General features: G+C 42.9%; 1 protein-coding gene across 8 annotated transcripts in view; it reads right to left on the reverse strand.

Annotated features, from left to right (window-relative positions):
* Positions 1 to 15,294, reverse strand: part of GBF1 (golgi brefeldin A resistant guanine nucleotide exchange factor 1) — a 185,937-nt gene that overhangs the window by 52,330 nt on the left and 118,313 nt on the right. For 5 of the 8 annotated variants that reach the window (XM_054033852.1, XM_054033846.1, XM_054033847.1 and 2 more), the window contains exons 5-9: positions 12,199 to 12,317; positions 11,455 to 11,563; positions 10,988 to 11,048; positions 7,025 to 7,079; positions 5,618 to 5,716 (exon numbers count right to left, since the gene is read on the reverse strand). In XM_054033852.1, coding sequence (XP_053889827.1) covers positions 5,618 to 5,716; positions 7,025 to 7,079; positions 10,988 to 11,048; positions 11,455 to 11,563; positions 12,199 to 12,317 — 443 coding nt within the window. The remainder of the gene's footprint in view (positions 1 to 5,617; positions 5,717 to 7,024; positions 7,080 to 10,987; positions 11,049 to 11,454; positions 11,564 to 12,198; positions 12,318 to 15,294) is intronic. The other 3 variants (XM_054033853.1, XM_054033851.1, XM_054033850.1) reach the window with 1 other exon arrangement.

Here is a 15,294-nt window from a genome sequence, read left to right on the forward strand (position 1 = left end):
ATCTTTGAATTGTTTTTGTCTTTTATACTTTTTGTAGTACTTGTATTCTTCCTAAATTGTGCAGACTAAGACTATAGTACCTCAGAGGCATCCAGACCAGGATTTGCAGTGTTGCACTATTACCCTAGGTCATCACCACACGTGCCCACATGTTCACATTTAGTAAATCTATGGCCACAGCTAGGTCTTGAAATGGCTACTTTCCAGACAGATGTCCCCCAGAGAGAGACTTAGTTCCTCTCACTGGGTCTAGGACTTAATGCTTGTTAGTACTGAATTTTGTTGCTGCAGCCAACTGATCCAACCTCTACAGATCCCTTTACAGTAGGGTAGTTCTTTTGTGCAGGCATAACCACTCAGATTTGGGTGTTGTGAGCAGAGAGTTTCAACTAGGCAGCAAAAAATATTTAACAGGTCCCACTACTGATCCCTGGAGTTCCCTTAGTTGATGTTTTTTCCTTGCAAGCCTTACTATTATCCCTCTGTCAACCAATTTCTATTCCAGGCTTCAGTACTTTATCTAGTTGGTATTTATCCAATTTTTCAGTTAACAATGTGGCAGTATATTGAATATCTGACTGAGATCCAGATGGACTATCCCCCACAAAAATGCATTTCTGATCAAACTTCTGTAGCACTGAGTCGAAGAAATTGCAAGTTAAGGCACAGAAACAGCCAGACCAACTCTGTTTGCATGCTTTACCACCTGATCAACACACTTCTCAAGCCACTCAGACTCCTCACCTCCACAATTTCCTCTCGGTGGCAACCAAAGCACCCATTCAATTGTTCAAGATCAGCCAGAATTTCTGAGCTTGATGCAGAAATCATTTGGTTATATTCTATGGCCTATGAATGGAGGCCAGACTAAATAGTCTTAATGGAGCCTTCTGGCCTTAATCTATGAACCCTTAATTATGACCATATCATTATTAGGATCTTTTATCCAAAGACATATTTGCCATGCCTATAACAGAGTTAAGGTTAGATCTCTTCTATGCACAATTAAGTTTTAGAATAACTGGATGTATACATTATGGCTTCCAGTATTTTTACCAATGTCATGAAAACCTGCTCTTAGTAGCCTAGCACATTTGCAGTTGAATGGCTGTTGTGATAAAAGTACTAATTTCTCTATAGCATAGACACACCACTGTATCTCACTGATCTAATGTTATTGTCTTTTGCTTCTCTGTCCCCTTATTTTAGGTTTAAACTCTTTCATGGCATCTGAGGTATATTTTTTCACTCTTCTCATTTTTCCATGTGCTATCAACTGTTTTGGGGGCTTCTTTCTTTCACCACCCATCCTTTAATCTTCGTATAGCAGTTAGCATTTTGGAAAACACAATACTGGAAGACCATCTCTCCCCATCCCCTCTTTTCTATCCAAGACTGTGTAACCCGTTTACATGGCCTATAATTTCTCTTATTTCAACAAAGCTTATGAAAATGTTATGTCCCAATGAGGCAACCCATTTGTGTAACTCTTCCTTGCACCACAAATTCTATTTGTTTGACTGCTAATCCCCAAGTTTTAAAGATGTTACAGTTTCCTTTGAGCTAGTTAATTAACAACAGATTTGGGACTGCACTGTCCCTTGCTGTTTCCTCCAGTTTTTCAGTAAGAAACTACCCTTCCTTAGGTTGTAACTATTCCATACACGATAGAAAACATATACAACAGATCTCCACCATTTAAAAAGCTCACTGATAACATTTTTTTCATGTAGACATTCTGTTTGCTGTCTCATCTCCCCTGCTTCCCAGTTCAGAGGGATACAAGCTATTATTCATTATCCTCCACGCTTGTTAATCCTTTATTTTAACCATAGGATTTCACTACTATTTATTTGTGCTCCAGTGCTTACATACATAGCTTTGATCCACATCATTACACCAGCTGCTGATCTTTCCTATATAGACAATGTCCTTCTATTCTGGTATTCTAGTCATGCGCCTCATCCCACCGTGCCACTGCATTACCAGCATAGGCGCCTGCATGAGAATTTCCTACTTAATGCCCTGACTTCTAGAATATAGCTAGACCTTAGACTTTTACCAGTTCTCCTCCTTCATATTTCGTCTCCACCAGTTGCATTTTCCTTTTTTAATTTCCCCAGAAATCCCTTAAGAGTCCCAATTTGCTCAATTATAAGGTCACTCCCTGGTTCTGTGCCCCTTAATGCTTGTAGAGGTTTGACAACAGCTATCAAATCTGGTCAGTGTACTATTATTTGATTATTTTATTAGACATAAATAAGCTTCATTTTCTCATTTTTGACCACATTTGAAAGACTTTTATATGGTCAATTGCATGCAAAGAGGTGTAAGCATGAAAGAGAAAAATGGAAGCATGAACCATTAAGCCCAGAAAGGTTTATTTCAAAGCAATTGTAAGATATCAGATTTTGCTTCTAGTTACTAAACCCTGTGCCTGTTTCCATGACTTGCCTAAGTAATTAACCATTCATTAACTGATTGGTAAAGAGTGAAAACAAAGTCAAGCCAAGCCAGTGGAACACAGAAACAAGATCTCTTATTGAGAACTACCCATGTTGGTTTCACCTCTTCTACCCTCAATCAGGTTTTTAAGAAACAGGGAACTTTACAAACACCACTTTAACATGGTTAACTTTAAAATATTTAAGATGCTAGTTTGATTGATCTAGCTCTGTAAGCAGAAGTTTGCTTTAAATTCTGTATCTTCCCCCCCACACACATACACACACAGCCAATTTGCACCACTTGCCAGGGGCTCAAATTCAACGCGGTGAGCAGACATGTAACTTCTGGGCCAGGAACACAAGAGATTCAATGACATTTCTTTATGATTTAACTTTAACATTCATTCAAATATTATGAAATACAAACATATAAACGAAGGCCTATTTAAAAGCTTTGGTTTTACAATTTAGGGAACAGTTAAGATTACCCAATAGGGCTTTTTCAGCTCTACTCTCCAGAATTCCATATTCTGCTTCATTAGGAAAATTGTTTTATTAGGACATCTCTCAGGGAACTGGATAGCAAACAACTGCTGCTTAATCAGCACTGAATTAGCATGAGATTTATACTTACTGGGTACATGTTTCACCATGTCAAGTGTTGTTTGAAGAAGGTGTTACAGTATGAAATTCTATGTTTGGGAGGTTCTGACAGAGAGTCAAAGATGAAAAGTAACATCCTTTTTATTCTTGTTTTTTGTATTGTACTTAATTTTAAAGGTGTCTCGCAAATAATTTAATAGCTTTTATGCCCTCTTGCTTTATTATAATAATATAAACATGACCTGAAAGCTGTCCACAACTTCTCCTCCTCCCACAAGAGGATTCCATCCCTCATGCTTGTTTTTACATTGGAAATATCAACAACATAAAGCATGGTCTTTCCTGATTTTTCTGGATAGTATCTTCAACTTTTTTTTGGGTGGGAGGAGGGAAGAGGGGGAAGGAAGAGTCTTCAAAAGCATATGCATTATTCCATTTGGCACCTTAAATAATGGGCAGGGGTGTTGAAACTTCAAAATTTCCTTTCCGCCCAGTGTTTATTAGGTATTGAAGTTGAATAGAATTTTAAAATGCTGTATTTTAAACAGAAATTAAAAATTTCTTTCCCTCTCTAACTTTCAGCTCTTGTGATGTTATAATGTCACAAGCTCTCCAGTCAACCAGTGTCCTTCAGAATAGCCCATAACTGAATTTCTAGAGTAAAAACAAGCAAAATGTGGAATTTGAAAGAAAAAAAGGGAACAATCCTTTTTTCCCATTTGCAAGTCATGCTTCAGCCGTTTTGGATACATCCAGTGCAATCAATACGATATCTACAAGGATGTCCCAACTATACAGATTCCTCTGCATTTGGGTTCCTTCAAACTCCAGTTATAACCAGGAAGTTTCTCCATCCTGCTAACTTGCTCTCTCCTCCTACTTTGTCTCCATAGCCACATCTCTCATCAGTTTACAGTCTGCGGAAATTGTCTCATGGTAGAAAAGTCATTGTTTGATTGAGTTTCCTTTGCATAAGGAGAGGAAGTGCAACTAGCAGAGCCATGAGGCTCCTGCTCTTCTCCCTTTTGAACTGCCAAGCTTTGACAGTAAGATCCCAGTTGAGGGTTAGAAAAGTGGGGGCATACTACTACAGCTTTCTCTAAGAGGTCTGGGAGAGCCCATTATTCAACAAGCCACCTTACCTGAACATGTTTGGTTTTCCACAAGATATTGTAAGCCTCAAGAGAAAAGGGCAGGGGCCAATGATTAGTAACTAAAGCAACGAGACTAGCACGTGAGCTCATTCTAGATACAGCATGAAACTGGTCAGCGTACCGAGTGGCGTTCAAGACAACAGCATGCAGAGAGAATGCAGCCCCTGATCTGAGTCCTGCCCCAGTAAAGACACTGATGGGATCAGTCATCTCACACACCTCCACACCCTCATAGACCTGGTAGAACTGGATGGGGAAACATCATTTTACACATTTAATGACAGGTCCTTTCCCCATTACCCCACCCCTGGGAAAACCCAGAAACACCAGTCCCCATTCTCTCTTCTTCAGAGCAGGAAGTTCAACTACAATACCATCTATCAGCAAGAAAGGGGATTCACTTAAGTTCCATTCTTGAGCAACTCAGCATAAGTACCCCATTTATGGAAGTAGCTCCAGCCATAGTCTTTCCAAACTGTCCTGACTACAGAGACAGATGAGGACACGCTGAAGACTTCTATGCACTTTTATTTCTGCTCTATCAGGAGCAAAAGAAGATAGGGACAGTGAAAGAAGCTCAATCTACACTGGTCTATGAACTCAATTTGGAAGCCAAAAAATGGCTCCAGCTAAGCCGGTTTCTAATACTGTGTAGGGCCAATATGGACAGGGCCAAACTATGGATCTAAAACACTTTTTAAAAATATTGTTCTAGTGAAAAAATGGTTTCCAAGACATTTTTAATACTGTTTGGCCCCATTCACACCCACTGGGCAGAATGGCTTAGCTAAGGCCATGTTAGAACAGATTAAATATGGCTCTCAAACACTATTCCAAAGTCAGTGAAGCCAGAACCAAAAAGAGACTTGGACAATACATCACAGCCCATTTGAATGTCTGGGAGGCAGATGAACTCCCCACCACTGTGCCACGTAAAGGTGCTTACAGTCTCAGTCTGCAAACCAGAGTTGTCTGACTGTGTCCTTGTCAAGTGACTCCTCCATCATGCTTCTGCAGCCATCACCCAAGAATGACATGCAAGACTTGGTCTTTGAGGAGTTACTTAGGCTGTGGGCAACAGGCTCCTTCTCTATTTTCACTGGCCACTGGGATGATTCATCCCTTGCCCATGCCCTCCCACTTCTTTCCTTCAGAAGACTCCACAACAGTGTCCCAATTCCCACTCACCAAGACATTTAATGATCCAGTGAGAACAGGGTCTCTCCTTTCTGGTCCTGCCCCAGGCAGATCCACAACACTGGAAAGCAACCACTGCATGCACTCTCCCCAAAAGCCATGCTGTGTCAAAAGGGTACGGGGAGATTTGCTACACACAACATAACTATATCCCAGGTGGCATTTGCAGGAGGAAGGAAAGGAAAGAGAGATGGAGGGAGGAAGGGAGAGAGAGACCTTCAGGTTCTTAAAGAGCAGTACCCTCTCTAACTGGTTCAGGGCTTTGGGTTGTTCCCCACTACTTAGTTCCAGTTTGTTGAGGAGACATGGAGAGATCTGTGAAAGACAGGCAAATGCATGGTTTAAACAAAGCAAAATAAACCCAAAGAGAAAGAATAACCTGGCAGAGTGCAAGACTATGGGGGAGAATTGTGGCATGTGGTGACCAGACAGGACAAGGTAACAGTGTTTCAGAGATTGGACTTAGAGCATTGCCTTCATGAGCTGGGAGCAGCCATCACCTGATCACTGGATAGCTTGGGGGAGGTTTAATTTACAGAAAGCTACAGCTTCTGTATATGGGCATTAGGAATTCTGGCACTTAGAGTATGTCACATAGACCAGCTCTGACCTTTCCCTGTTCTCACTGTCCCATCTTATGCTCAGCACAAAATCTGTTGCTTCCTTCCATCAGAGAAGGAAACATGCAACAATAGTGTGTCACCATACACTGCCGTGGAAGTACCAGAGCCCCTGCTGGTTCAGATCCCTCATCATAAGAGTACACTGGCAGCAGATTTCCCAAGACACCTCTATGTAGAGCACCAGTCTAAGAAGAGCAGTTCTAAAATGTCAGGGATCCAGAAGGAAAGAAAAGACTTATTACATTCTTAAACATGTGAGATCACATTTGTGGTATATACCCTACTGCATCCAGATGCTTAACACTCATTGGCAAGGCAGCTGCACATACAAGATGGTACTAGGCAACAACCCAGAGCCCTACAGTCCCCTTTCTCCTCCAAGAGGGTATGGAGGGGAGAAGGAACATCCTCTTCCAAAGATAGAAGCCCTCTTCTGAACTCAGATTTCCACCATGGAGCATCCCTCTCCTAGTTTCCTACCTCTTCATGAGAAAAGCCTCCAGAAACCTTGTCAACACTAGGGAATTTTTACAAGGTTTTCACAGTGCCTCACCTACCCTCAAGAGGGCTTCCTTTTTAGGTCAGGGGAGCAGGAACAAGATGCACTGGTAAGCAATACAGGCAAATGAAAAAGAAGCTGAAGAGATGTCAGAAAGGGTTAAAACATTTGAAAAGCATCACCACCAGATCCCAGGGCCTGCAGGGGTTCTACATGAGGAGCAGCTGTTGGCTATTGCCACAGCTCTGCCTGACTTGCCCAGGCAATAATTCATAAGCAAAATTCATTGCTGGAAAAAAAGTGAGCACAACTCCACAAAGTTCAATAAAGCTGTGCCCATTTACACCAGTGGTGAATTCAGCCCTATGTTATTTAGCGTGCTTTCTTCACTGAGCTAAAGATTTCCAGGAATAACATAACCATAGATGTGAAGGCAAAGAAGAGAGATGTGAGCAAGCAAGAGGAGGCGGAGGAGACAGCAGGGAGTGTATTGGCTCTTACCTTCTTCATGTTAGCCCCCACATAGCTTTTAGGCTCTTCCTTAAAGTGAGGCAATCTGAAAGACAAAGAACAAGCAGGAATGCACACGGCCTCCCAGGCACTGGTGCAGGAAGAGAACACCCTCTTCAGATTTGGCTGCAAACACTAAGGATGGAGAACCACCTTGGACCCAAGATCTTCTCCCAGTTTCTTTCTGCTGTAGAGGATGCTATGGGAAAAGCCTTCTCTACACTATGGAACATTCATAGAAAGCACCCCACTGCTGCTAACAGTGGGACAGCTATGCTGATGTTAATCGCTTCAGGAGCACTTATGTAGCAAATTCTCTGGCTCCAGCTGCTGGTTTCAGCACTGAAAATTAAACTTGTCCAGAGCAAGTCCAAGTAGTACATTGCTGAAAATGGCAGCAGGAGGTCGAGAGCCACCTACACTAGGGCTCCCAATATTGCTAGCACTAGTGAACTGTGAATCAGTTTCTCTTCTCTCAGAAGCAGCAGACTCAGATTTAGAGTAGTTATTACTTTGAACTTATCCCACTGGACCATCTAGAAGCCCTGTTATCCTCCACATTGCACAGTATATAGTCAGAAATCCAGCATTATTTTCTCCAGCCCTCAGCCTCACATTAAGCAGCCCCCTCACTGGGAGTAGAGTAGATAGGAAAGTCAGAGCTCGGCAGAGATGGGCAGCTTAAACCTGTCCTCCCAAGTGATCTCTGCAATAAACAGCATTTACGTCTTTACCACCCACATACCTTGTCTCCTCTCATCTGGCTTCCTTACACTTCTGGCCTTCACATGCTGGGGAGACAGCAAGCCCATGCCCCAGCTTTGTCCAAGGAGGAACAGACAAGGTAATATTCCAAAGGAAAGGCAAACAGAGCAAGCCCACCATCCAGAGGCAGTGCTCACCCTACTCATGCCCCAGTGGTTGCCACAGGTATATACAAGTTCAGCTGCTCTCAGGAACTAGCCATGGTGGTGATATTTTCAAGTTAAGTTGGGAGGGGGAAGGAAAGAGGAAGCTGCATATGGATTTATGAATAAGAACTCTGCCAAATAAGTCAAAACAATACATTGACCGTTGCTCCTTTATCATACACTTGCTTCTGAACCTAGCCACAAAGACCCATAGACCACAGGGTGTTTGCATTCATCCAGTTATCTATGTGGCCAGAATCAGAGTCATATTTCAAAGACCATCGTATCATACACCACGAACACCAACCCAACAACCAGAATTAGACCGAAGCATTACAGCCCACAGCAGGCAAAACTATTACGTGCCAGAAGCAGAGACTAGGCAGGGCCAAAGTGCACCAATACGCGAAGCACCCACAATGGCTGGGAAATGATTAAGTGAGACATACTCAGTGAATCCTGTCAAGTGACCCACACCACAGATGAAGGCAAACCCTCCCCCGTCAGGTCACTGCCAATCTGACCTGGGGGTCAGGAAGGAATTTTTCCCCGAGTTAGACCCTTAGCATGTGAGCAAGAACCAGCCAGCCAAGCATACAAGAAAGAGAATGCTCAGTCTACCTCACAGCCCCCCCGCCAATATCCCATTTCCAGCCATGGCCATCCCTGAGACTTCAGAGAAAGGAGATGTTAAAAATCCAGAATACATGGAGAGTATGGTCAGAGGGAATCCCTTCCTGACACCTGCAGGTGGCCAGCTGAAACCCCGAAGCATGAGCTTTTAGAAATGTAAGAAACTGGAATTGAGCCCGAGGGCTGCTGAGCCCTGAGCCCCACAATCACAAGCAACCCTGTCAAACAATCGCACTCATAAATTTGTCTCTCTTAAAATGAATTAAATTTTTGCCCTCACAACTCCTATTGGGAGGCTGTTCCAGAAACTCCTCCCTCTGATGGTTAGAAACCTTTGAATTTCTAGCCTTTATTTATTTGTTTATGGCCTGTTTATGCCCATTTGTTTTTGTACCAACATTGTCCTTTAGCTTAAATAGCAATTCACCTCCATGATATTTACCCCCAATGTATTTATAGAAAGCAATCATATCCCCTCAGCTTCCTTTTTCTAACCTAAACAAGCAAAGATCTTCAAGTCTCCTCTCATAAGATAGATCCTCCATCCTCCTGATCATCCCAATATCCCTCTGCACCTGTTCCAGTTTGAATTAATCTTTCTTGAACATGGGTGACCAGAATTGTACACAGTATTTCACACGAGGTCTTACAGGTGCCTTGTACAATGGCATTAATACTTCTCTGTCGCTAGAGGAAATGCCTTGCCTGATACATCCTAAGATCAAACATGCTTTTTTCATAGTCACATCATATTGGTGGCTCATACTCATCCTGTGATCAACCCACACACCCAGGTCTCTCTCCTCCTCTGTTGCTTCCAACTGACTTTTCACTTTTGTACTATTGAATTTCATCCCATTTTTGTCTCTCCAGGCTTCAAGGTCATCCAGATCTTCCTGTATAATATTCCAGTCCAGATCTTATTGATCATCAATAATGCCTCCCAACTTTACTAATGAAATATGATCATGATACAGGCTCATACTTTCTGTGCCAAGGTCATCAATAAAAATATTGAATAAAGGTTGGTCCCAAGACTGATCTTTGAGGAACTCCACTAGTAACTTCCCTCCAGTCTGGTCATTCACCTTTCTGAATAACCTGTTGCCTCTCTCCCCTTTAGCCAGTTCCTTAACTACCTTGCAATTCTTGTACTGGTCCCCATCTTCTCTAATTTAACTAATAATTTCCCACATGGTACCACGTCAAATGCTTTACTGAAGTCCAAGTATATTAGATCTACTGCACTGCTCTTATATAAAAAAAATCTGCTATTTTCTCAAAGAAAGAAATAAGGTTAGCCTGCAATGATCTAATGTTTGGTGAACCCATGTTGCTTTTCCTCCCCTTTATCATTTGCCTCCATGAATTTAATTATTTTTCCTTCACAATTTGTTCTAAAGCCTGGAGTGCTACTTATGTTAGACTAACAAATCCAATTGCCCAGATCACTTTTTCTCTCTCTTAAATATACGTATGACATTAGCAACTCTCCAGTCATACCGAATTACCTTTGAATAGATACATTTATTAAAAATCCTTGCTACCGGACTAGCAATTTCATGTGTCAGTTCTTTCAGTATTCTGGGATGGAAATTATTCAGTGCCACTGATTTGAACCCATTAAACTCTTAAGTTTTTCTTCCACCTCAGATGATGGGGCTAGCACGGCCAGTTGCAGTGGCTGGGAATATGAAAGATGGAAGGATGTGCTTGTGGGAACTAGGAGGGTTGAAAAAAGAGCAGAAGCACTGTATTCCCCAGTCAGCATTTCTCGGAACAAACTTACTGCACTGCTTCCTTTTGAACAGATCTCTATATTTGTATAATACCCAGAGAAAGGCTTTGATTATTTCATTGGCCAGGAAGAGGAGTTTAGGCATTGCTTACAAAAATGAATTAAGTATTGAGTTTCAAAAGGAGAGGGAATCCTAGTTCAACACTTTGGCGGTGTTGGTCAGGGCACAAGAGTCATCCAAATGACAAACTGCCCCAAGTGACCCTGAAGGAGTTTAAATTCCTTTCAGTATCTGAGGTGAAACTCTGCTGGAATTAAGCATGTGTCTATTTAACACAGTCTGTTACGTTTTTAAAGCACTGAAATGGATTTTGGGTTTTTGAGTGGAATTTGCATTATCTGGCCAAAGAACCTTTTCTTAACCAAAAGTTCTTGTTTGGTTGTCTGTCTGTCCCTGAAGGGCACCTTAAACCATACAACTTGGTCTAACCCCCCCGCTCCTGTCTTGGTGGGACAGCCCAAGAGAGAAGGACCAAATCCTCCCTTCCCCACCACCCTGAAACCATGGTCCGATCAAACGGATTTTCTGTGGGCCCCTAAGTGGAAGTGTGGAATCTTCCTGTCCATAGAGGGCCATCTCAGCAATGCTGAGGCAAACACAAGCAGGTTTACCTTGTGAAGAGCAGCTGCACCATGTCGACCAGAGTGTGCTCTGCAGATTTTCTCAATAACTCTGCGAAGACAAAAACAAATAACACAGGTGTCATTACTCAGTGTGATATTATCAAGAGGCTTCTCCAAGCAGACTCCCCTCCGAGTCTTGTTTACAGAGGATTATGGCAAATTTATTAAAACCAGCTCCAACTCTGCCTTGCTGCAAAATGGGCACATACTCACAAGGTGGCGCCACAGAGCTGGGGAAAAACAAAAAAAACAAAACAGAGGAGCCACTGAGCAAGAAGTTGTGCAGTGAACGTTCCTCTGACTAAGTTTCCATGAAACTGTGGAAGCTTGTGATGTTGTAAACTCAGCATCTTCCCCTTGATGGATTTCATGCACTGGGCCTAGATGCTGAGGTCTGGAGAGCCCAGACCATTTATTAGGAGCCACCACCATGGGAATATGAAAAACAAACCTACCGCTGAGCCTCATTTCAAAGCATATACGGAAGCAGGACTGCATGATCTCACACACTGACTCATTGGTGAGATGGGCTCCCACTGGAGTGAGCAGCAGGGTCCTCAAAACCTGCAAAAAGCAAAGTTTAAATGTAATGCAGCACCAGTGCCATTCACCTGCACACTGAGACAGGGTCGAGGCACTCAGGAAAGGTCTGCTTGGAATCCAGGAATCACTGCCATGAGTGAAAGGAGGAGGGTTTCCAAAAGTCACTTCAAAGTGACTGTTGTGCTCAAGGGCAGGAAAGCTGGACAGCAAGAGTGATGGCTCTGCTCATAGGCCTGGCACCTCACATGCTGCCCAACACTTGGGTTTGCTTAAATTCCTTAGCCCAAATGCAGATCCAAGCAGTATATAACTCTAGGCTTGTCTCAGAGTAACAACTTTCACTCCCTACCACCAAAGAAGCTGCTGGGTTCCCCATCCCTGCTTTCCCCACCACTGGAGAGGAACACACACAGGCTAGGATCAAGGCTATAGCACATCAAGAACTCTATTTAAAATCAATTCATTTAAGCTTTTAATTATTTTCATTTGGAAAAGCTTTTACCACAGGTACATGAGCCATCTGTTTAAAAATAAAGTCTGTCACTAAGCTCCTGCAGAGTCAAAACACTGCTCCCTCCCCTTGCATCTCCATGTAACTGGATCCACTCAGTGCCAGGCAGCAGCCATTATGGTAATTGCCACTTCTCTCCACTTACCTGCAGGATTTTCATCAAGACAACCTCATCGCTTGCCGGATCTGTGCCCACAAATCGGGCATGCGTGACGGCGTCCGCCATGTTCTCCATTCCCTCAGCTGTGCCCTCATGGCTGGGATCTGCACAAGAAAACAAGGAAACCATGACAGGAAATGGAAACTGACAGGGAAAGCCAGCTGCAGGCGGTCGCCTCTGTGCGGAGACGCTGACCCAGAGCTGCTTCACTTACATCTGCTGTCTTTTTGTGTGGCTCAGGGTACATTCCTCTCCCTGTAGGGTCCACTCAACTTCCATTAGCATTGATAGGCGCTTTTTTTTTATTGCTATACGTTTTCAGTATTGCACACAGGGCACTTTGGGTTAGGAACTGCCTTTATGTTTGCAAAGAGCTTATGTTCTAACAGACAAAGGAAAGAGGAGAGGAGTAAGTGATTAAGCTGATTACGCCCGCCCCCCAGGTCATGTTTTTGTTGGTAAATTATAAGACTACTCCCCAAACACCCATGGCCTAGTCAGCTGTTAACCACATCACATTGGGGAGAGAAAAAATGTCAACATATGAAACCAGTTTCCATTTGCTAAACTCACTTCTACTACAGGCATAGGAGTCCCTGACTGGGGTTTCTCCCCGACAGGGAAAGAAGCTGTCCTCTGCTGCCTAAGGTCCCTCCCAAGGAGCAGGAGAGGGAGAAGAAATAGGCCAGCAGCTCTCTCAGGGGAAAAAGGGTAGACAGACAGGACCATGGCTGAGATACCAGAGCTGCAACCCTCCTACTTCAATCAGTCATCAAGGCCCCTCTCTCCATTTCATTCTCTTGTATCTACAAACATGGGTGCAGCTGAGAGGGAGTTCTGGACAGGATTGTTGCCAGTAACCGTATCTTGTGCCACATTTCAGTGGCTTTGGGAAAGCTGCCTCTGGCTTTGATTTCATTCTCACTTAAACAATACCGCATTGAGCAAGAGTCTTGTTACCATCTTACCTAAACAGTCATTAGGAAAGAAAGGAAACAAACTAAACACTAGTTAATACCTCATTAATTGGGGACAGGGCTCCATGAACTCCAGCAAATACGTATCTGGCAGAAGAGCCCTGGAAGCGAATTGGCCTTGTGCACTTGGCAGAGAAGCTGCAGCAGATTCTCTCTTCAGCTCTAGTAGCATTCACACCTCAACCACTAAAGTCTACATATTAAAGAAAGCTGCCCTTGTTGTGTTCCATGCCCTCCATGTCCCATCACAGACAGCGGGCTCAACAGCGCTATGCAGGTTCTGAAAAGCTACCATGTAAGAAACATTTTTCACAGCTACACGCATGGCAAGGGATGGCATCATGCTATGTAGCAGCCTGCCATTGGATCAGGCATGGATACTACTGGCTGAGGGACAGTAGCCCACCAACACAGCATGCATCCCTATCTTATGCAGATCTTGCCTTCTCTGATGGGTTTGTTTTTACATATTTGGGCAATGCTTATATAACTCATCATTATATAATGTCTTATTAAACTGATCAGAGTCTGTCAGAGATTTGGATTGGTCATTTCTGACTCCACGCCAGTGGCATCCTGTTGAGCACTGACACTTGGTGGCAAAAGGCAGCACATGGACCTCAATGTCAGAGAGATGATAGTTTCTATCTGGTGGCCTGACTTAAAAGTAGATATTTCACTGCTTAGGATACACAATGGCTTCTACCATTGCTATCATCAGCTCAGCTCCACCCGTGGTGATGCTAGTGTAGACTAACTGAGCTGGGTTAGGTGGCCTTGTGATTTTAACTACTGGCTCTCATCTTTTGAGGAATTCAGGGGTCCTCTCAGCAGGAGCTTTAAGGGAAGTGGAATAATTGGAGTGGGGAGAATATGCTTCAAACCTCTCAATAAGCAGCTACAAAGAGCAATGGAGCAAAGATAGGCACATCCAAGTGACTCAAGTAGTAAATCAAACTAGCTGTAAAAATAGGTAGCAGACCCAAGGTACAGTTGCTATAATTTATTCTCATCACTTCCATTGAGGAGAATGGGAAAAAGGAACAATCAAGTGTTTTTTATTTTAATAAATATGAGTAGGTTCAGGGACAATGCAGCATGTAAGAGTTAGGAACACAGAAAAAAAAAAGCTTAAAGGCCTACCCACGTGTTATTCTACAGATAGTCATAGCACAGTATGAAGTTAACTCATTCCCCAAGACTTGGACTAATTAGCTAGTCATTTATTACTGGTCAGACTGCTGTACATTCGCTTAGTAGCAGATGTATACACCAGAAAATAAAACTAAAAAGAACCAGGTCAGAACTGGAAGGGGATTCTTATTCTCACCACAATATAAACCAATTCTACTACCGCAGGAGGTAGTTATTTCTCTCAATCTACACAAGATGGATCATCTCTACTGCAGCATACAAATTCAAAGAGCGGCTATCCTGTGGTGCCGAAGGCAGAGCTAAACTGGTGAAAATCCAGACTGCACCTATAGACATGCTGAGCCGAGTGATGTTGAGAGCGAAGGTTTGTTTTAGAAGTAGCATTCTCTGAAATGCTTCCAGTTCCATGCACAGGGCCAGTTAGACAGGCAAAACTACAGGGTCTCAATGCATGGATGAGATGGTGGTGTTGGGAGGAGGGATTTTGGTTTATTAGGAACTGGAAAACCTTGTGGGAAAATGGAGCTTATATAGGAAGGATGGGCTCCATCTAAAGCAAAATAGAACCAGACTGCTGGCATGTAAAATGAAATAGGTTGTAAAGCAATTTTTAAACTAAGGGCTGGGAGAAAGCCCACAGGTGCAGAAGAGCACATGGCTTGGACATGGACATGCCTTCGGGGACGGTTTATTAAAAGGAGATACTCTATTACCCTTATGAAGAGGAGAGGACAGAAGTTGAACAAAGTACAGACAGGAACTGAAGAGAAACAGTCAAACGAAAAAATCCCATTCAGTTACATTACATGAAGGTAGACAATTAAATACTGACAAATTTAATAAATGCTTGTATATAAACGCTAGAAGTCTAAGTACTAAGATGGGTCAACTTGAGTGCCATGTATTAAATTAGGATATTGATATAATAGGCATCACAGAAACTTATCAA

Source organism: Malaclemys terrapin, chromosome 7 (genome assembly GCF_027887155.1).
Source record: "Malaclemys terrapin pileata isolate rMalTer1 chromosome 7, rMalTer1.hap1, whole genome shotgun sequence".
In the NCBI taxonomy this organism is placed as follows: domain Eukaryota; kingdom Metazoa; phylum Chordata; order Testudines; family Emydidae; genus Malaclemys; species Malaclemys terrapin.